This window comes from Caloenas nicobarica, chromosome 2, assembly GCF_036013445.1.
Source record: "Caloenas nicobarica isolate bCalNic1 chromosome 2, bCalNic1.hap1, whole genome shotgun sequence".
NCBI lineage: Eukaryota > Metazoa > Chordata > Aves > Columbiformes > Columbidae > Caloenas > Caloenas nicobarica.
Genome location: NC_088246.1, coordinates 145,502,395 through 145,526,420, shown reverse-complemented (window position 1 = coordinate 145,526,420; position 24,026 = coordinate 145,502,395). Strand labels below are relative to the sequence as shown.

Here is a 24,026-nt window from a genome sequence, read left to right as displayed (position 1 = left end):
TGGGTGCTTTGGTGTGATAATATTCCCTCATCTAATAGAGAAGTTTACCAGATAAAATAACTGGAAATCAATGTACCCTAGCAGCATGATGAAGACTGCAAAATTTGGGCTCTTATAAGTAGCTGAGGAGGGAGTTCACTGCCAATGAAAGCGCTAAGCTGAGCACAGCTCTCTGCCTGTGCAGTAGAACTCCCTCAGATTTCAAGTTTGAATCAGGCTGGGAAGGACCTCAGGAGGTCTGAAGTCTATCACTTGCTCAAAGCAGGGTCACCAATGAGATCAGACCAGGTTGTTTAGGGCTTTAACCTGCTAGGTCTCGCAAATCTCTAAGGATAGAGACCATACAACCTCTCTGTACATCCTGCTGCACTCCTTGACTCTCCCCATGGGAAAAAGTTTTTCCTTATGTCAAGTCTAAACCTCCTATATGTCAATTTAGACCAATTGTCTTCCATCATCCGGCCATGCACCACTGCGAAGAGCAGACTTCCAGATATCTTCTTGGTAGCCTCCTTGCAGACAGGGGCAGGCTGCTGTAAGGTCCTCCTGAATCTGTCTCCTTCTCCAGCTCTCTCAGCCTTCCCTCACAGGGCCCCTGATGATCTTGGTGACTAATACCTTTTGAGTTTTTCCAGCCATCAAGTAGTCCAACCACCTAGGCCACAATGCCCCACCATAGAGACAGGGATGCCCTGGAAGACAATAAACGTGACAAAACATGGTATTTGCTAAAGTAATGGTTGATGTTATCTACCAGTCTCACATCACCCACAGATACTTTCATTTCATCTGAGAGGACAATAAAGTTTGAAAAGCATTACTTACTCATGGTAGAGCCATACTTGCGATTCTAAATCACCTTCTCCTTCACTTATCCAGAAATAGCTTCAAAGAGGATCTGCCCCATGATTTTCCTAGGGACTGAAAGTGAGGCGGAACAGCTTGTAGCTCCCCCGTTTTGAAAAGGAGTGCAGCATTTGCCTTTCTCCAGTCATCATGGACCTCCCATGATTTCCATGTCCTTTCAAAGATGATAGAGAGCAGCCTCACAGTGATCTCAGCCAGCTCCTTCAGCATCCTTCATATGTATCCCATTGGGTCCCATGAACTTCTATGGATCAAGATTTTTCTCAAGGGATCCCTGACTTAGCCCTTTCCTACTAACAGTAATTATTGTCCTCCTTGATCCCTTTCTTCAGGCTCAAAAGCTTCAGCCTTATCTGCATCTGCTATCATTAAATTACCCAGCTATTTCAGCAGTGAATCCATACTTGCCATGCTTTTTTTTTTCTTTTTTACTGTTAGGAGGAAGACTCCACTATTTCACAATACTTGAATAATGCTCAAGGCACATCTGAGGTGTTAGAAATCAAGTCCTTTTTTTCAGTAATTTTTCCCTTATAAAGAAGGCGTCAAGAGAGACTGAAGGTGACGCACCCTCTATCAGCCTAGAGCTTACAGGTCAAAACGGTTTATCTTTTCTTCTCCCTCAGAGATTCAAATTTTAGTATTCCAAGAGTACCTACTATTTGCTGATCTTGCAAGTTGAGTAGCTTGCCTGTAGAACTGTAAAAGATTTCATCTTTGTCCTGATGTAAAGCAGGGAAATTATAAAATACTGAAATACTTCTTGCCCAAAATGACTCAGCAGATGATACGACAGCAATCTATATGATTAAAAACAAACACAGGATGCTAAGAAAAGGGACATGCTGAGATGAAAGGACACTAATGAGCATCACTCTTCTGGTGGATGCTGTCTCTGTAGCTCAGAACTCATTTATATTCAAGTATACACAGAGTATCTGTAAAGGACAAAAGGATACAACACTAAAAACTGGCTTTTAATTGCTCCAAGTTTTAAATTCAAAAAAAGAGAAAAACAAACACATGAACAAATGATGGCTTGCTCATCCAGAGTAGCTATGTGATCTGAATCAGTAATAAAAATCTTCATGAAAGGTGAGTGAGTAATAATTTTGCGTAGTTACTGTTGCTATGAAAACCACTTTCCTTATTATACACACATTCCACAAATTATTTCCCTTTCCTTATCACTCACAAACAGGTAATGAGGTGTTAGGAAAATGGCCTCCTCCTCTAAAAGTTTCTTAGATCGTATTTGAAAGGAAGCAGTCAGAATGATGTTCCTCAAAAAGCAGTGAGTAAGGAATTTGTAAGTGCATTGAACAGGGCAGTCAGACTCTGTAAATGTGTGTGAACAGCATCTGGATCCTCTGAGAGAGTTGGCAGCTTCATCTCCCATCTGTCCTTCTCTAAGGGACAGGACGCAGCCCAAATTTACAGCATCTACTGCACCAAACTCCATCCAACTACTTCTAATATACCTGTTTCATGCTTTCCTAATGTTAGCAACAAACAAGAAAAGTAATTGTGCAAATAGGAGAAAAAATGGATATTCGGGACCTACCACAGAAAGTAACCACATCCAATTCCGCAGAAGAGGAGAAGTAAAAATATTCAATTGCCAAATGATAAGAAGGACCTTTCAAAGACATGTTTGAAAATAAAGTGGAGTATTCTTTGCAAGAAGACCTCTCTACAGTAAATACACCAATTATTATCAGATCATGTCCCCTAAAAGGGATAAGGTATTTCTAGAGCACCCCAAATAAAACCTCTCAGAGCAGGAAGGGAATTGAGCACTAAAAAAGAAACAGCAACAATGCCACAGCATCTGCCCTTCAAATAAGGTTGATGCTTATTTTTGAGGAGAAGGCAAGATGAAGCCCCCTGGCTTTATTTTTAATCAGTGACTAAAATAGCAAGTAGTGCCATAAGATAAATCCCATAAGATTCTCAGCTTGGTTGTAAATAAGCATATATTTTCAGGTGCAACGATGTTCTCCTTTTCCAGTTTTGAGTCCAATAGCAGATTTACCGTGATGTCTGGCCAATGGTCCATGGCGCTCTCACATCAGCTCTCCAGCGTGGCTGGGCTGGTCCATAACTGACAAAGCTCCACCAGGATAAGAGACCTCTGACATACGAAATCATCACTCAAACTGATGTTAGTCCCACATAACAATTTTATATTAGCAGATAGTGTAACACAATATAAATTTGGTAATAAATGTGGATCAATTCACACAATCTGATAGCTCTGACATATTTTAAAGCAAGTCATAATTTTATGGAAGCAGCCTGGAATGTAGAAAAGAAAGTGAAACTACCGCAGATGTAAACAATATGATATTTATTTATGCTTCCAAATAATTGTAAAAGTCATGACTTAAATGGACTCAATCGAAAGCATTTAGCACAAGAGTTAAGTATAGTTATATCCACTAAATAGTAGTCGATCAGTTTTCATTTAGTTCTCCCTTTCATAACATGAGGAACAGATGATGATTAATCACTGAAAAAAAAATTCTGTTCTAGGTTTCCCCATAAAATCTTCTCTATTACATTCTCTATCACTCTATAAACTCTCTCTTATACCATTTCGTGCATTAATAATAATTCTTGTGACCAGTGATTACTTATATTTATATGCCCCTAAATCCTTCAGAAGATCCATCTTCTTTCAACAATAATACATTTTGAAGTACTAAATTAGTAATAGTGACTAAACTAAACCCAAACAAATTTAAAGTGACTACCCATTGAAACTTTCTCTCTCACAAACAAGATCAGGAGCCCACGAGAAAGTCTGTCTTTTCCTGTTTATCACTTTCACATTAGCTAGTAGACATTTGTTTTGTAAACTTGGTCAACTAATACGTATTTATTCAGCGTTGCTTATCCCAAATGGCCTCATTTCTCTTCCACACTGATTTTGTATCAGTTAATTCCACTACTCTGAATAGCTAACATGTCAATATTCAAAGAATATACAAGTGTAGACTACTACTATGGTAGCAGAAAATATTTTCCCTATTAAGATTTCTGGTGACCTCATTTGCAAGAGAGACTGGAGAAGAAAGGTGAGTTCCTTTTATTTTTTATTTATTTATTTATTTATAGAAGTGGCATGAAAAGAACTTTGGCAATTAGTATTTCCCAGGTGTCCTCATGCTGTATATTATGTACACATACATATACGCATTCTGTCTAAACTACTCTGTGTTGCTGTAACAGCAATACCTTCTACTGAAGACAGACTATATCAACAAAGATGCTTCCTAGGAATGTTGATAGTTGTCTTCTAAATGAAATAAGTTGTGGTAGAAGACGACTGTACAGTAACATTGGCATTAAGGCTTTTATAAGTTATTAGAAGATATAATAAAAATTGCTGCATTCCTCCTCTCCCCCCAAACATCGTACTCTAACAACATTTTCTAGTATGAACTACCGCCCTGCTTCATGATTGCTTTTGACTGAGTCCTAGAATCACAAAAATATTTTTATGTAACCATCTTATTTTTAAATAATACATTTTCGCTATACCAGTGCTGCAGTTTTATTTTAAGGGCAAATAGAACAAAAGAAGGCCTTTTACATCTACAAAACCAGGATTACTAGCTAGTCTACTGGGTATATCCTGTTAGAGGTATCTAAGCCCTGTACACCAGGTTTTCATGGCTTAATGAGAATGAGAGCCAACACCTCAAGTGCACGTCTTTACAGGGTAACAACATCAGCTACTTCAGTCACCTGAATAAATTGCTAAACAAATATCCTGAGGCATCACACAACGAAGTATGGTCCTACAACCCTTCAGTTGGGTCCTACAAGCAACACAGCTGTGATGCTGCCCCTGGGCCAACTGCAAGCCAGCTGAGAAGAGAGAATCGTAGCCTGGACACTGCATTGAGCTGACACAGCCTTACTGCCTCAAATTCAGGTTACCCATATAATTCTCCACTGTATAATATTCCAGCCCACTATTTAGAGTGTTGAAGACCCAGATACCTTCTTTTTCTCTTTTGAGCGAGTTACTCAACAGTAAGAAATTCAGAAATAAGTGGCCTGAATTTTTAAGTGCCTGAAGCATCTAAAAAGTCTAATTTTAGGGTTTTGTTTTTAAATGTCTTGAGCGCTGTTTCTAGAGTTCTCCAAAAAACTTCATCCAACCCACTATGCAGACTGTTTTTCCTACACTCGCCTTATTAATCTAGGAGTTCCCACTCAATTTCTTCACACCAGTTCATCACTGGAGGTGCAGAAGCCTTCCTGCCTGCTGGGCCTGCCATATGGAAGAGTTATTTCTTCCCCTCACTGACTCTCCATTTTCTGTTTCACTTCATCTGAGCACACAACTTGTTCCCTGTTGCCTATTCCTCTCAGTTCTTCTCTCTCTTACCTACTTTTCCCTGACTTTTTAAAAAAGTGCATCTGCACCCATTAAGTTTGGGAAGTATCTGAGATGCAGTCTGTGGGAAAGATGAAATGCAAAATAAGGATCTTGTGGATAGCTCTCCAAAGTAGGAGCAGTGCTGGTGAAATTTTAAAATCTCTTGGAATTACCAGGGTATTCCTTTCTCATTACATATTCAGTTTCAAAAGGTCCAAGGTAAATCTGTGTAAACCTAAGGTGACACAAAAAAATCATGCTACTGAGTATTTAGGAGCACAGACTGTTAGACAATTGCCTGGATCTGCTACCGTAGCTGCAAGCATACACAAGCTGCTATAATTTGTTCTGCAAAGCATGTGTGTGCAAGGTAAATGCCCACATGTCTTTGGGTCTGCAAAGCCGAGTAAGATATATATAAAGATCTCTGAAGTCCTTTCTGCATAGCCAAATAAAAAACACCCGTATTTTTAAAATCATTTTGATTTTACTTTTTCCATGAGTTGATAAGGTAAAGCTGGTTACACATTTCTTTATATACAATTTTAAGCTGCATGGCTATTAAATACAATGGACAGCCATTAACAAATCCAGCTAGGCCTTAAAGTTAATAGGCAATGTGATGCTGACATTCACATTTTGAAACATAGAAACTCTATATATGTACATGTCTCTATAGAGATGTCGTACTTATTTTACATATCCACATTTGAACCCACTTCTCATAAAGTACTTCGAAGATCATGATAATTACTGAAAATAAGTTGTTAAGGAAAATGACAGTAACACAAAACACAATTGGCATTAGTTTGCTGAAGCTCCATTAGCCACTACCATAAACACTGTCATTTGCGAATCTGGTCTGAGGTTAATGTAACAGAATACTAATTTTAAAAGGAAGAAAGCAAAGCCAGCTGAGAGCATTAGTTTTCTAATACATTTTCTTCATCAATTTATCACAGTGATTAGTTCACATTGCTTGGTCTTGGACACAGATTGCTTTTAGTAGAGAGCAACATGCAAACAAAGGGCAAAACAAGGTAAACCCCTGTGTAATTGTACTAGGTCAGCAACAGGTCTTGTGCTTGTTTAAGCTATTTAACAGCCAACTGTACACAAAACGTCACTAGCATCCAATATTTTTCTCTTTCCAGTCCCAGGCCATTGCAGGTGTGTCAGTACATTCGTCCTAAGAAAGTAACAAACCATTTGATTAGACTTCGACTATTACAAATAGTTTTTGAGACAAGTCATAGAAAATGACTTTTAAATCAAAGGGGTGATATAGGTCACAACTTAAAGCATGCTGAAGTTGATGGGAGCTCTAAGAAGATAATTACAGTTTCTTTCAGGTTATCAAAGCTGTAGACTCAATATCAGAACAACTCAGTACAGTAAACATGTTCATCTGGTATCAGTACTGTGCTGTCCATGATCAAACCTTTCATTATCACAATATTCAGGAGCATGTGCCATTAAGCTTTTGCGAAGATACAGAGAAACTCTTCAACTTGCCTGTCAGCAAAATTCAAACATTGTGTAGTATGCAGTAATACTGATTCTAGCAACTTATTCCTTGTGATTTAGGCAAGTCACATAGATAAGGTTGTATGTATAAGAAGATAAAACCTATATGTCTCCCATACTGGTTCAGTTTAGCCAGGCCATCTCATCCAGTATTCTGTACAAATATAACAGAAGATGATATTTAACAAAAACACGTAAGCTCTGTGGTCTGTTCCCCTCATACTTCCCCAGCATCTACGAATGTTGCTCACAAATGTCAGTATCTGTTTGTGGGCAAGTTGCCCATGAGCACTGGTGTCTATGGACACTCTGCCCATGTTCCAGCACGATATGCAGAGGCTGTGGAGTATCCACCCCTGGAGATTGTCAAGACCTAGCAAGACAAAGCTTTGGCTGTTCTGATCTAGTGTTGGCTGAAGTCCCATATCAAACAGGACACCAGACTCTATAACCTTGAGAGGTCTTTTCCTGTCAAATCAAGTGCTGCACAATATTCAAACAAACTAATCAAATGTGTGAACAACATTCTACTGAGATTAGCTGCTGAGCAACTAGTGTCAGACCTTGTGATCACTAGAAGCACATCTAGGTTACCAGCCTCATTATAGGTTACCAGTTCTCATTATAAGGATTTTATAAAGGTTCCCAACAGCAAATGCAGCAGAGTCAAATTTAACAAGCAGATAAATGCAAACCTGAGTATCTGCTTCCATACACAAGCTGTGTTTTGGGTGACCACAGAAGAACGTTCAGCTATGGTCAATTTACCAACAATTTTTTTTAATACTGAGTTAGATTAAGAACTCATTTTGATGATATGGTGGATTTCTACTTTCATTATTACTCTGATGCAAAACTCCCCCATTCTATCCTCTGCTTTAAGTATGAAGCAATCTTGGCATATCTTTGATAGTCATTTCAGATTATTTTGAGGAAGGAGGAGAAAAAAGCCACAGATCAATATTTCTTAGAGAATGCCTTTTAAAGTAAAAAGCCATTCAAACACACTGATTTAACTATGCTTTGTCAGAAAACATGTTCTATACTGAAGTATAAAGTATTTCATTTAGAATGCTATTCTTACATGATACAATAGAATCTTCTTTAAAGGATTATGCAATTTGGTGTTTTTATAGTAAAATTTTAGACCTATTGTCCAAGATGATAACGAACCCATTGATGCCCTCCCTTAGCCTCATTTTTATTTGTTTTAAGGTAGACAGGATTGAGTGATAATTGAAACTTCTATGAGTTTTCAGAAGGCAGTTGCACAGCCCATTTTGAATGAAGGGCATCAAAAAATGCAAACATATACAATCATTCAGCACTTAAAATACAGCCTTCATTACGAAAATGTGTAGATTGCTAATGCAGTTTCCTTCTTTAAAAACAGCATAATTTATGATGACAGCCAACTTCAAGGGTTCAGACATAACACAATGAAAGATGTTTAAGTCAACATATTTTTTTTCACCTTTTAGACAAGTTAAAGACACATGAATAGTTACCTTGGAACAGAAGAAATGATCACATTGTACTGCAATAATTCAATAGCACACAAACCCACAATTAAAATCTGTAACTTCTTTTCCTTAAATCTACTGACATCTTGTCTCTTCAAAGCACAGCATTAGCACCCATCCCTCTTGTTTGCACCACTCCCATCAGCACCTTCGCCTCTCAGAAGCGCTATTGAACCCGGCCCAAACACTAAAAGGCCACTCTCCACTCAGTTTTAATCAGGTGGGAAGCAAAATGTTGCCAAAGGAATCAGTCAGGCCCAGTCTCAAAACAATTTTTGGGGAAGCAAGTTATGAAACACCTTCTAGGGTTCCTAAGATGGTTTTGTAAGAAACACGTAGGTGCTGAAATCCCAGAAGAATATCCAAAAAACCAAAACATTCAGAGAAAGACACCCAGAAACCTTCCTAGTTAATCCTACACACTCAGTAGGCCTCCTCCCTCCCCAAACCGGAAATCTTTTCTAACCAAGAGCCTTCTAAACAACCTCTGCCAAAACTCTGGTGCAAGCCACTGTCAAAGGCAGTTATATTATTCCCATATCTGTCCTCCCAAAATTGCTTTTAGGCTTCCTTCAATACTTGTTCTTAAGAAACAACAACAACAACAAAAAAAAGAGGTAGAAGAAAGAATTCTTGTAAATAGTGCAAGATAAATAAAGCAAGTTAATTCTTCAGGGTAGTTTGACATCAGCACTAAGATATGACATCTTAACAATGCCAATTGTGGCCAACAGCAATTAACCAAAAAAAAAATAACACAAATAAACAAAGAGAAAGACCTTGCCTTTTTAGTAAGTATATTTTACTTTTTCCTTTGAAAGAAAACTCACCAATGGTGTAATATCTCTTCAACTCACTCCTCCGTGGATTGCGCCTTTGGGTGTTTGTGGTGTTGTTCTGTTCCTCCTCAGAAGTAGCTGTCTTTGTGGCAAGAGAAGACAGAGTGGGCTGAGGTGTCTGAGCTTCAGCTGCCACTGGGTTGCATCCTGGCCCACTAATATCCACCGACTGGGACTTTTTCTTTAATCTAAAGGCAATTTAAGGCAGTGAGGTATTATTAAACATCATTCTATAGCTAGATTTTGTACAGAGTAACAGCAATATATTCACTGCACAACAATTCATGCATGTTGCAGCAGAACACAGAACAGCAATAATACATTAGGCCTTATATTAATTTCCCCTTTCAGCTCCTGCTAAATCAGTTACAGCGCTTCCATCTCACATGTAGCTACAAATGATAAACTGCCCTCAGATCAGCCTGCTGAGCTGCTTGAAGGATCAATCCCTAATCTATTTCAGAGAAGGTGAGCTGCCAAAAACTAACCTGTCATTAAGTTGCCTGGCTAAAGTTTCCACAGATAAGGGGAGTACAAAGAAATGAAATCATTTGCACAAAGTTGCTGAAACTTCCAAGAGAAAAGAACTGACTTAAAATCTTCTGAATTCAGACTTGGCTGTACAACTGCATTTCTCATTCTGCAACAGTTTCAATGTGTTGTTTCTCACCAAAACTCAAGAATCCCACTAACCCCAGGTACCATTTTGTGCACTGCAACAGCACAGACAGAGGAAAAGAAATTCTCTGTCCTGCAGAAATCAGTGTTACTCAGCTCATTAGTGGCATCCGAGTCCAGTACAACTTACTAACAGCTACTCTCTGAGCCTGACCATCCAACCACTTTTTTACTCACCTAGTTGTCCACAGATCCAGACACAGCATCATAACTTGTGTACAAATATTGTGGCAATGTCAAAAGTCTTACTAAAGTCAAGGCAAATGACATGATCGCTCTCCAGTCCTCTCCCAATCTAGTCATTTTATCAGAGTTCTGCAGGAATGAGACTTAGAAAAACTCTCAAATCCTACTTCAGAGTGGTGGCGAGTACACTCTCATCATTGAATCACTGTAGTTCTGGCATCTCCTCTATCTCTAGTCACATAAAAGTTATTATTCTACTAGAGTTACTGAACAGAGACGAATGCTCTGTTGTAGTGAAGCTCACTACATACACACTGGGTTTTCAAGACTTTTCTTAAATTCTCTATAAATGTATATAGTTGACTACATGATTTGCTCCTGCAAATAAAAGAGGTTTATGGTGAGATGTTTATGGTTTGTGGTGAGATATTGATTTGAGATGAATGGATCATAATAATTCTGAAATTCTGAAGCAAGTTAAGTAAATGGACAGAATTCTGTAATGCCAAATAATAATTTCATTAGGGTAACAATTTAATGCTAAGCAGCCTCCCTCTTAACTTTTACTCCTTACTTTTAAAATATTTTCTCCATGTATTGGTTGCAATTAAACAGCAAGGATTCCTGCATTAAATTAGAATTAAATATGCTAGTTTAACAGAATAACTGATTAAATATTTCAATAATAATTAGTGCTGTTAGTAGACTGGAAAATCTTCAAGTCATGACCAAGCTCTCTAAGATATATTAAAGTATCAAAGTGTATGCAGAATTTTATGAATGAGACTGTGACGGTGAAATTACTATACTCATATGGGATATTGCTAGTCCAGGGAAAGGACTAGCAGTTAGAAAGTTAGCAGTTAGAAATGAACTCCTCTATGTGGTCAAATGAGAAAGACTACTTCCACTCTGACTTCTTCCCAACGTGGCCCAGGGTGTCCCATATTTGAAGAAACGCTCCTCAGCTCCAGTGCCTCCGCACAGACAGGAGGGGATGACAGCGACGCTCATCCCTCCGGCAGACATGAAAGGCTGTACCATGTCGGAGCAGATGTTCATCCAGATAAGCATCTTGTCTACAACAGCTCCATCAATTGAAAGAGTACGGGCAAATGCACAGTGCTACCTTCCCCAGGATATCCTTCCACCCTCCAGCAAAGTTCATTTTACAGGTTTCCTGAGTCAGACAATGCACCTTTTTTAGCTCTTGGATTCATTTTTCTTGGTTTGTCCTTGATTACTCCTGAACTCATCTAAACTTCTGATACAGGCAGGATTCTGCCATGGCAGGTTCCAGTTTAACTATGCACTGTGTTCATTTCAGCACACAGTAGCTACAGTAGTTTATTTTAATGGCTAGTAAGAGTGGCATTATGAGTAACAATGAACAACTACTCCATATATACCAGCTTTACTTTGAGGATCTTGGTCAATGGTCTCATACATGGAGTCAGTGGGGGCACCACCCCAAACAGCTTGGGATGAACTAACTGAATACTTCTATGAACACTGATACATATAAAAATTGAGATAAGACTGGGCAGGTCATCTTCTTGGAGTAAACATGGTGTGAGAAGAAAAGAAAGTTCTGTTGTTTGAAATGATGCTCCAGAAATTGAGACCGTGTTTGGAGCAGTTCTAGCTTTAAGCCTACAGCTGGTCAAATGTATTTACCTAAAATGACAGCTGGAATATTTCATTGACTCACTAACAACGAAATGGTGTTCCCTTATGATGCTCCATTCTGCTATATTGTTGAATATGCCATATTTCAGGTGATATAAAAAGTCCCTATCATTCCTTACCACTTGAAACCTTTGTAGATTTAAAGGATGACTTTGGGGAAGAAAATCACTAGTTTTCAAGAATTAATGCTCTACTTCAAACCAAAGCTTCCACTGTGATTGCAGTGTCTTGATTCTGTGTTGTGCAAAATAGTTGTGGGCAAGGAAGCTCCAAGGTGTTTAGTACCTCCATAATTTCAAACCAAGGCAAGTGAGGCCTGAAGCTCAATAAATGTACATTTGTCCTGCATTATGCATTTCTGTGCTCTGCCCAGAGGAAGACAGAGAGCAGGTGAGTTGAAATAAATTATACAAATTGAAAAATACCATTATGATTTATATTCTCAACTATATTATGAACATATTCTTCCCCAGAAAGGCTGTCTGAAGGACAGTCCAATTAATAAAGCTGTGAATTACAGTGTGAGGATAGTTAATAAAATACCTTGCTGCACTGTAGGGAATACCAGATTGTTGTCACAAATATACTGTGTCTATTCTTCTAGAATCACACAGGAGTAAAGGGCTAACACCTGCCATCTGAGCAGTAAAAATATCACATGGCCTTTTTCAGGGGACTTGCAATTAATAAAAGACTGTGCCGAAATGCCTATAGCAAATTAATGTGCAAGAAGTTATCTACTCTTTCAATCCAGAATAACTTAAATGTAAGCGTTCCAGAGCCATAGGTACTCAAGTACTAGAGAACAGGAGCATGAAAGACAAGCATGTGCACATAGCATTGTCAAACTATTCTTGAGAGACCATGATGACAGTGCTTTTGCTGCCAGGAAGGAGATATACAGGATCTGAATTAATCCAGACTCTGCAATAACAAGATCAGCTGAGTAGGACACAGGTTCAACTAAGAATGCAACTTTATATGAATGACCTGACAAAAACAAGCAACTTACTCAGATGCATCTTCCTCCAGCCCACCTGAGTTGTAATTGATACACTCATGACTGTCAAACAGTTTAAAAAAACATGGCAGCCTTTAAACTGACTACCACGTCTTGCAAAGAAAGCCTGAGTTCTGTGTATGTTTTGAAGCCAAAGGAAGGAATTATTTGTAAGCCTGACCCTTTTCCAATGCCCTGCTTTATTACGAGCTTTATGTTGTGTTGGATTTTGGTGGTGGTGGTTTTTTGTTTGTTTGTTTGTTTGGGGGGGGGGTTGGTTTGTTTGTTTTAATATTAAAGCAGCACAGTCAGGCTTATTCTCTGACAGAAAGAAATCTGAACATGAAATGCCTTGGGATCACATTCCTGGGTCTTGCTTTGTTTCAGGCTGTCTGCTTCTAGAAAAATAAAATAAAGATATGAGAAATACTGTGCCTCAGCTTTTTCATCTTTCACTCTATGTATTCTGTAACAGCCTTCAACTAACTTTTCAAAAACAGGCAACACAATTCTTCTAGTTTCACCCGGTGTGACCCAAAATGAGGCTGGTGCAGCCAGCCAGCAGCCAGCGTGCCAGCCAGGACTGCAAAGGCAGCACTGCACTAGTCAGGCTTGGAAACGCATACCTGATAGCAAGGACAAAGTCCTGACTTGACTGAGATATGAAGTAGAATGGGCAGAAAAATTCTTTCTCTACAGCTATCCTCAAGCTATAGGAGTTACAGAGGATGCAAAACCATGCAACAAAAAAACCAAACCAAACCAAACACCACACATACACACACAAAAAGAAAATCTGCAGCCTTTGAGAGGTGTGAAATGCCAAGCTGGTCACTGCTGTTGTCTTCTGGCTACTTGTGGCTTCTGTGAAATATGGTTGTGGTCTCACTTGGATGTTAAGACAGGCACCTTCACAGCAAAAGCAGTAACTTCAGAGGAGAGGCTAACATGGAATCACTACAAAAGCCCAATTATTGACAATTAATTGAGGCAACCCATTCTGGGTCAAAGATCAAGCAGGTCCAGAGGAGGGTTTATTCAGCTGCTGGCTGGATTTGGAAATGCCATGTTTGCCTGGAGCATGGCTGAGCAGCATCTTCATTTTAGGTAACCCTGTCCAAACACACATTTCACACACCTATTTGTGTAATTCAATTTCACTATTGCTAATAACCCATTAAACCCACATTTGCTGCATTTATATCTCACTGTATTTTCACAGAGCAGATGTTGCACACCCCAGTAACTCCAGACACACTCCTACACAGTCACTCCTTGGTGCCTCTAACCTACCAGACGGAAGCACAAAGCCCAAATCTGCCTCTCAGCATCCTGCCAGTTACCAACCGCAGAGGATCTGCTCATTTAGCTAATCCAGGAGGAATGTGCATCTCCAAACTGTGTGATATTACTTCCCTGGAGGTAGATACACTGTCCAGCTCTTGAACTTGTGGGTTATTTCTCTTCCCATCCTCTGCATAAAACTGCAAAATTTTCTACTGCATCTTAGAAACAACCTAACAGACGGTTCCAGCTTTTACCTCCTCCTGACCGGCTGGCGCCCCGTGCTCCCCAGCAGCACCTCCCAGGAACAGGTCTCTTTGAATGGATTCTTACCATTTCCCTCAAAAAGAAAACATGGGTGAGAGGTTGAGTGTTCAGGCATTGACCAGTAAGTGCTCTGAGCAGTTCATACATATGGGAAGTCCTGAAATCCTGGGGCTAGTGAATTCACTGGAAAGTCAGCTATAGATTTTCAGAGCATTAGGATTTCATCCCTGACATTCACTATCACAAACCTCTTCAGTTCCTAATACCCTCCATGCACTTTTTCATGTTACAATTGCAACCTGAATTTTTGTAAAGCAGCATGGAAAAAAATAAAGCATTATTCTCTAAACAGACCCTGATAGCCTCTAAAACAAGCATGGCTGGCAGTCAAGTCCAAAAGAAAAGAAAAAAGCATTTAAACCGTTCATGGTGGAAACAAACAAGCATACGAAACATCCCAGGGGCTCGGAATCTGTACAATTTGATCTTTGTGACTTTCTAAGTAAAAATCCCTTACTGCAACAAAGATTTGGAGGAGAGCCTAGTTCATTCTTATCTACTGAATTAAAAAAAAAACCGCTCCCTGTGCTCCTTGTCACTATCTCAGAGATTTCACTACACAGTTAATAGGAGAAGCAAAATCATTCATTTGAAGAGTGATGCTTATTCTTCAGAGGTGCATTTAGTATTTTTGAATGCCCAGAAGAGCTTGTTACAAATTTATTTGTTGCAAGAAATGTGATTTAAACTGATGTCAACAGCCAGGATTTTTCTCATTCTGGAAAAAAGTAAACTTTGTTTTCAACACAGCACTGTGAAGCTCTGACACCTTAAACGAAGGAGAAGGCCTAACCCTCCGGCATCTGCACAGGCTAGCCCCAAAATTTACTCTATTACCCTGTGGACACACCATCCCTGCCAACCTCCACACAAATCTGCAATTGCACAAGGCTGACATTTCTCGGCTGCTGTGGCGATTCGGAGCGTCAGGTCAAAGGCCCGCGGTCTGCAGTCAGGCTCTGTTTACCGCCTGAGGCTCCTTCGGCACCTGTGCAGCAACAGGCAATGCCAGGGACGGCTGAAGACAGCAGGATTAGACTGATCCAGACAAAAAACACCCGTGATGATGATGAGTCGGTTCCTCACGGGGTGAGAGGAAACGGACTGTGGGAAGGAGCTGCCGCCGAGGGCCCAGCGCAGGGACCTCTGCGGCCATCAGCAACGGGAGAGCGGCAAATGGTTTTACACCGTGGGACAAGCACCGAATGAAGGCAAGCAGCAAGTTTGGAACAAACACGAAGAAGTACTTCTTGGAACGGTATATAATCACACGGTGGAAATAATTGTTCAGGCAAGGAGCATTGCTCAGCACAAAAAAGAATGACATGAGTCAGGCAGAAAACATCCATGAGGGGCTGTGGAGCATGCAAACCAATTCCTTGAGCCAAGAATCACTGGAACGCAGAGGGGTTTCACAGGGAAAGAGCCACTCAATGCATGCTCTGGCTGTCGTATTATCCCTAAATATCCACTACTATGTAAGTACTACACACAACGGAGTACAACATACTTGCAATTCAAATCTGAATTAGTCATGAATTGCAGATGGAAACAAAACCAATCACTACAAAGCAGCTAGAAAATAGAACACCACTAAAATTGATGTCTGTCAGAAAACACACAAACACAAACCCACAGAAAAGCCCTTCAGACAGTTACTTTATGTGTTGATCATGCAGCAGTTTCCTGATAATGCAAGCAGCTTATGAGACCATTTGATGGCAGAAAACCAGAAGAAGACGACCTTCACATGGGTGGTGTTATGAAAGGATTAGGAATGAATTCACACCCACACAGCCCAAAAAGCAATTCAAAGTGGCAGGTATACATCAACAACGCAACATTCAGCCCAGCCTCAGGAGAGAGAACAGTGCAGGCACAAGAGCTATGTGCAAAACAACAGTGGCATTTCAATGTCATATTTTGCTCTACATCCCCAGCATCTGTACTTGAGCTTGCAGAGTAAGCATACAAAATATTCTTTTTTGTTCCTTTACATACACTACCAAAAATTACTGTGCAAATTAAAGACACAACAGTTGTTAATCGAGTACCAGAAAGTAAACCGAAACCACCCTCTCTCCAGTTCCCATTCATCCTGATGGAAGTGGTCCCAGCACATGCACGAAAACTGCCACCATCCCTCATCCTGGAAGAAAAGACAATGCCAAACCAGAAGTTTCCACCAGGCTTCAGAAGAAAAGATGAAGAGCATCTAAATGGTTGAAAAAATGGTTTTGTGATGTGTGGAACAGGCAACCCACACACCCTTTTAACAAGATCTACTGACAACACTGGCGCCTCAGGTTTTTCAAGGGCACATCATAGAATAAAGACTTACAAAAATCAACACAAACCTTGTGATTATTCCTGGGAGCATGACAGCACTGCTACAGGTAAACCCTTGGAGGACCATTTACAGAAGGCATATAGGTTGGTTGCTGCCAGGTTACATCCATGGACTCCAAGCGGGAGAATCCAGAATCCACTTGTGGTTCAGGTGTGAGAAGACATTCTCACTGCCTGGGAAAGAAGCATTAGTGAGTCCGTGGGCAAAGGAGTCAGAGCGCTCTGCACACCACAGATGGGCCTGGAGATGCACACTCACAGGAGGATGAGGCATGGCAGAAGTGGAGAGGGAGGTGATGATGATGATGATGGTGATGGAGAGGAAGATGGCAGCGGTCATGCTAAACACATAATGTAACCCAGATAGTCACAGCATATACAATTCATTCTATTTTTTTCCTGCCTGAGCTTTTGTAAGGATTAAGAGCTCAAGATCATACGGCTTCGCCATGGCTGTATAATAGTTTACAGCTGCTTCACATGGTGGAAGTAATATGCTCTGCAACTAGGGTATGTGTTTTGTCAGGGATGAGAATTTCTTCATCTTTTCTTTCAGAATTTTGAGAAGGTGGGTTGCAATGCTGTACTATTTGCTGACAGTTATCTTGATTCTGGACATGTTTTAGAAGCAATGTGTAAAGTAAATTACTATTTTGAAACTTGCTATTTTGTTAATAACTGCTATGCTGTTATTCAAAAAACTCCCACTAGTTCCATTTTCACAAAAGCTCTTCTAATGTTTTATGCAAATCTACTTTAGTACAATTTACATGGGTCTTGAAATTTCCAGCTCTGTCATATTCAGCACAGAAAAATTTTGCATAATGGCTTTAAAGTGATGATAATTTCTACTTCATTCTCATTTGTCTCATTAATGCTGTAGCATTATATCTCTAGCAACTTTATTTATAAGGATGGATTAAATCTGTCCAAACTATTTTAAGGTTGTATCACTAAGGAAAGTCTTTATTTCACCTGATTAGAAAGAGCTATTTCTGAACTCTCTTTATTATAGGCTATGCAACCAGCACCCAGATCCTGTTCCCCTGACAATTACTACGAGTTTTTCACATATCCTATATTATGCAGGACCACATCCTATATTACCATCTTCTCTCTCCCAAACACTGAATTCAGAGTTTTCAAAGGCAGGTGTAGCTGGTGGTCTGGGAGCTGCACGGAATACCCTGAAACATATGGGAAACCACACCTACAATGAAGCCATATAAACTTGTAGCATTTTTCCATATAATTTGTCATAACATCAACTATTTTCTGTGCTAACTGTGAGTAATTTATACATCAACAAAGCTGTTTTATCCATAGCCTTTAATTTAGGCAACTGCATTTACATTTCTGATTCCAACCCTAGGCTTGACTGTTTTCTGAGTTGTTTACAAGTCAGCTGCAATATCCCTGGGCACTTTGTGTTCCTGAGATTGCTACAGTATATGCAATCATAACATGCATACATTTATGTAGTCAATTTTGGAAGCAAAAGGGCCTTTTAACTTCTTAAAGAGACAGCAGAGAATGTTGGAAGTTAGGATGCTCTTGCAGTACCACAGATTTGTGTGTTCCAGTTCTACCTTCTCAACAAATAAGCATCAGCACAGCAGGCACCTGCAGCTCAGGTTTAAAGAACTCGCTGTGGATATGTTTGTCCTAAGATATGGAAATGCAAATCTGCACATTCTTCTGCCTTACCTACTAGGTCATACAACTTGAAATGTACACAGTGAAACAACTTAAAGACTCCTTTCAAAATATAAAACCGACTTATACATCATTATTATCTTTATTCCACAAGACCTACATGAGATAAGACATTCTGATCTCATCACCAAAAATTCAGTGAGTTGTACAGGTATTTTATGAAAAGTAAAAAGATGATCAATGAACACTGAGTGAGATGCAGCCAGGAGCATCTCAGCCCAGGCAGATGCAACAACCCATGGGCTGCAGTGCCTCCAGGCAGGTGGGGACGTTCTGGTCTGGCCTTCCTCCTGCAGCTGGGCAGCCTGACCAGTCACGCCATGACGTGTCCTGTCATGTTCCACAGTGCGGCTCGGCAGCAGTGAACGCCAGCCCTGGGACCAGAGGTGCAGCAAGCAAGAGCATCTTCAGTCTGAGCATTAGGATGTGTTGCAGAGAGTGCCAAGACCACACTCTGTGAACTGCCACCAGATCATGGGGCTGAGGACGAGGTTCAGAAGACACAAAGAAATCCCACAGATGGTCATCCAAACTCTCCTCACGCTCTTTCCCAAACAGAGCCTCCTCTCCTCTTCCTAGAGCGACAAGACTCATCCTCACCCTGAGGTTCGCAGTGCTCTTTGGGCACAGCGATCTGCTTCCCACGCGGTGTGGGGGCTACAGCGCTGCACAGGAAAAGCCATTATCGCTGCTTCACTTTTCTAAGAACCAGGCACAGCACATTACACAGATGTCGAGACTGCAAAAATATCTAATTCCTAGAAGTCTTTGGAAGCACCCACCTGTCTTCATGGAATACAGGTCGATGACAAGACTGGACAAAGACTTAAACCATAAGCCAAACAGGCAACTAAGCTATCCCATTTGAACAAATACCATGCCTTCATAGTTTTGCAATATAGGTTAGCCTTGAAACAAAGATTATGTATATTTGCAATGTGTGCATAATATGTTCTTCTATAAGTCCTCACAGGACAAAAAGCAACTGTCATAAAATGAAGCAATTAGCACCAACTCACAAAGGGCGGACTCTCGTTACAGTGAAGAGAGAGACAAAAGCTGTTCCTTGAGGAGACTAAACCATCTTGCATTTTTCCTTCCTAGGAACATAAATTAGTTCTCAGAGTGCTATGCAGGATATAATCATGTTGGATAAATCTCTGTGGAAGCACCTAACTTGTCAAAGGCAAGCTAGAAATTAGGCAAAATAAGAAATCTTTCACCATCATAGATAAAAGGAGAATGGAGGTTTTGCCTTTCAACTCATGCATGACTCAAGTATTTTGAATAGTAAGTATAATTTTAGCATTTTAATGAAATGTGCAGAAAATGTATAGATTATATAAAATGAGCTTTATATTGGTTGGCTTTTTTGACTATTATTTGATATATACGGTACACCCTCCAATGAAAACATGTTCATCCAAGCTACTTTTTCTTGAGGGAGTTTCACTGGGCACTAGCCATGCAGGTTTGAAAAAGTGCTTGTCTTGTTCTTTTTGCATTTCTGATTCATAAATCAGGTCAGCCAAGCTTATACCAGATGGGAGAGAAACATCTTCCAGGATCCAGGAATATTTTGTACTTAAACAAGACAAAATTATCCTCCTACCCTCCTGGCAGGAGACCCTCTTGCTCTAAGTATTCACCCCCGACTAACCCCAACCAGCTTTCTATTTTCCCCCGGGGTCAGTAACAGGGCAAAGCCAGTACCAGCGTTTCCTCCTGAGCTCCCAGAACAGCCCAGAGCATGGACTGGGGATGCCGGCCCATGCCCTATGCAGCCACACAGTAGATGGAGATCCAGAGCCTTGTTAAGGTCCCATCAGACACAATTAGAAAATGAAAAGTCTGTTAATTGCATATATTGAGAAAATGCTGTCTCAAGCATATACATTTTCACGTCTTGTCATCCCAAAAAGTAAGCAATGGCACTTGATAAGCTGATTAATAGCAGGTTGTACTAATAGAATCTATATATAAAGGAGCAACATTTGAACAGATAGGTTGTGAAATAGTGCCTACTTATTTAAAAACAAACGGAAAACCCACACAACTATTTTGTTTCTCAGTCCTGTGATAGTAGGAGGAACATCTTTAACGACTTCTTACTTTGTGCCCACAAGAGCATAAAGGTTGTAAAGACATTTCTTTATGTCCTCACCCTCCAAGCAGAGCCCACAAGCACTGACGATGCACCGCCTTGGTGGCAGAAGGGACCGTGCACCAGGGAAGCTCTGTGGGACACGGCAGCAGGAGCTGCAGGAGTGAGAACCAGGGCATGAGCATCCTCAAGAGAGAATGAAGTGGCTCAGGTAAGCACAGAGATTATGTTCAACCTGAACCCAAGCAAACATATTCTGGGGAAAACAAACTACCAAAAAAAAAAAAAAAAAAACACCAAAAAAAAACAAAAAAAAAAGATAAAACCCTTCAGAACATGGAAGTTTTTTATATTTTGAGAATATTTGAGATTTCAACAGTAGTTTCAACATCCCCTAACTGTGGGGACAGAAAATAAATGTAACATGATCACAGCGAAAATTCTCACTCTCAGTAAATTCTAGGTCTGCAGAGCTATAAGCAGGAGGAACTGCTGGTATCTATCCTATGCTAAGTGTATATTTTTTATTTGGATATTGGCTTGCAGTGGACAATGCCTATGAACTTAATCAAGGCCATTAAGGTTCTCTTCATTCCCATCAGGGCAGTTTTCTCTTCATGTTAGCTTTTGTTTTAAACTAAGAATTAAGACAGCCAATTTCTCTTTTCAAGTTTCCTTACAAATGAAATTCCCTTTTGCCTCTTAAGATGACTTAGTCCTGGGTCATTTCAGGTCCTCCACTGTAATCCTATTTTCTGCTCCCATTACTAAGCCAGTGTGCATTGATGACCTAATGATCAAAGAATATCACTGGCTGCTGGAAGCCACCAGCAATTAAGGTTGGTGCAAAAGTAATTGCAATTTTTGCAGTGTTGTAATAGAATACATTCTTAAATAAATGTGGTTATGTCATACATCATTTTAATGTGCTTTTCTTGCTTTATGGTTGGGTTTTTTTGGGGTTTTTTGTGGGTTTTTTGCTAGTGACTTATTGCTGGCTGTTTATCATATTTATTTCAGACTATGGAAATGATGCTAGACAAAAAGCAAATTCGAGTCATTTATTCAAGTTCAAAATGGGTCATAAAGCAGCAGAGAGAACTCACAATGTCAACAATGCATTTGGCCCAGGAACTGCTGACGAACGTACAATGCAGTGGTAGTTCAAGAAGTTTCACAAATGAGATGAGAGCCTTGAAGATAAGGAGCATAGTGACTGGCCATTAGGAGTTGACAACAACCAGTTGAGAGCAATTATCAAAGCTGATCCTCTTACAGCTACACAAGAAGTTGCTGAAGAACTCAACATCAACCATTCTATGGTCATTCGGCATTTGAAGCAAATTGGAAAGGCGACAAAGCTTGATAGGTGGGTGCATCATAAGCTTAACTGAAAATCAAAAAAATGGTCATTTTGAAGTGTCATCTTCTGTTGTTCTATGCAACCACAATGAACCATTTCTCCATTGCATTGTAACGTGCAACAAAAAGTGGATTTTATACAACCAGCAATGACCAGCTCAGTGGCTGGACCAAGAACCACCTTGAAAGCACTTCCCAAAGCCAAACTTGCACCAAAAAGTCACAGTCACTGTTCGGTGGTCTGCTGCCAGCCTGATCCACCCCAGCTTTCTGAATCCCTGCAAAACCATGAGATCTGAGAAGTATGCTCAGCAAATCGATGAGATGCACTGAAATCTGTACCATCTGCAGCCGGCATTGGTCAACAGAAAGGGCCCAATTCTTCTCCATGACAATGCCCTACTGCGTGTTGCACAACCAACACTTCAAAAGTTGAACAAATTGGGCTACAAAGTTTTGCTTCATCCACAGTGTTCACCTGATCTCTCACCAACCAACTGCCACTTCTTTAAGCATCTCAACAACTTTTTGCAAAGAAAACGCTTCCACAGCCAGAAAGATACATAAAATGCTTTCCAAGAGTTCATTGAATCATGAAGCACTGATTTTACACTACGGGAGTAAACAAACTTCTTTCTTGTTGGCAAAAATGTGTTGACTGTAATGGTTCCTATTTTGATTAATAAAGACGTGTTTGAGCATTGTCATAGTGATTTAAAATTCATGGTCCAAAACCACAATTACTTTTGCACCAACCTATAGCAGATTTCCACTCTTTTATGCTATCTTTCTTTAATAAAAGTGTCCCCATTCATTTTGACTTCTCCCGTTTACTGAAAGTGAAGGCATTTCTAGATCACACAAAATGTTGCTGCCAACAAGATCTCCTGCTGGACAAGGCAGCAAGTGCCCTGAATGCCTTGTCCATGCACAGAGTCAGGAGCTTGAAGCAGACGGGATGGGTGTTCCACTTACAAACACGACAGACAAAATATATTTAGCACAGTAGTTACATTCTTCAGTTCACAGAAAGATGTAGGACTCTCAAAAAGTGTGTGTTTAAAAAGATTTACACTTTAAAAAATATTTATATAAAGATATTTTTCAGTCTTTTCTATCATAAATATATATACCCTGTTCCTATACCACATAGAAAAACTTTAACATTAGGAAAGGAAATGGCCTAAGAAAGGGAGTCTCTTATTCTATATCCATAGTAATTATATCAATAAATATTGAAAAAGCTTTTTAAAATGCAGCAAAGTTCACTTTGTTTGGTGGAGACTGAAGGCTTCTAATTTTAAGTTGGCTGTTTAATAAACCCACATTGACATCAAGTACTGCAGTTATCAAGTTCGTCAGTATTTTCACAGAAGCTGAACTTTGTTCTGACAGGTGTTGCCACTCAATTAAATTAATATAGAGAGCAGCATGATGAAGCCTGTTACTGCTCAGTCTTTAATAAACCAGCTGTGTATTTCTGAGTCTCTTCCAGCTTCCCGACAGGGCCCTGATTCAGCAGCATCCTTAGGTCCCTGCCTGACGCTGAGACCAGCAGCAGGACAGGTTGGCCATCTCCAGCTGGGAAGGAGGTGATCACTAACACACAGCATGGCTTATCAACAGATACTGCCCAACTCCTTCTTTTTGTTTTTTTGTTTGGTTGGTTTTTTTTAAACTTGTGCAATGTAAATCTCTAGCTGTCAATTTAAATGTTAATAGAAAAATGAAAGATCAGATTTGCAGGAATTAAGGCTCCTGGACTCTTTTCAGCATCCTGGTGCAGCAGAACCACATTTCCTGAACTAGCTGTGGAGGCAGGTCACAGCTTGCCCAGGACCAGTCATCTTGATAGGCACATGTACGTGTTGAGATACAAGAGGAGACAGCTAGCACCCTTCCATAGAGTTACTGCTCAAGATGCTACACTGCAAAAACACTTAGAGCAAAACTATTTACATTGCAAAACTCTTCATGCAATGGCCATCAGCCCCTGCTGCTCGGGTTGCAGCTCGCGCCTGGATACGCTGTGCAGACCCTGACCACCACTTATTTCTCTTTTTCCTTCTGCAGGTGGGACTTACAAGCAGCACACGATGATACTGAGATTTAAGAAGACAAGGTAAAACCATTATTCAGCTTCATGCTGAAGTAAAGACATGCCCTCACCAGCAGAAAAGAA

General features: G+C 40.1%; 1 protein-coding gene across 4 annotated transcripts in view; it reads right to left on the bottom strand.

Annotated features, from left to right (window-relative positions):
• The window catches only part of OXR1 (oxidation resistance 1), a 283,064-nt gene that overhangs the window by 127,286 nt on the left and 131,752 nt on the right, over positions 1-24,026 (bottom strand). For 3 of the 4 annotated variants that reach the window (XM_065628164.1, XM_065628161.1, XM_065628163.1), the window contains exons 2-3: positions 16,671-16,836; positions 9,141-9,337 (exon numbers count right to left, since the gene is read on the bottom strand). In XM_065628164.1, the coding sequence (XP_065484236.1) occupies positions 9,141-9,337; positions 16,671-16,729 (256 nt within the window). In that variant the 5' untranslated portion in view covers positions 16,730-16,836. The remainder of the gene's footprint in view (positions 1-9,140; positions 9,338-16,670; positions 16,837-24,026) is intronic. The other variant, XM_065628162.1, reaches the window with a different exon arrangement.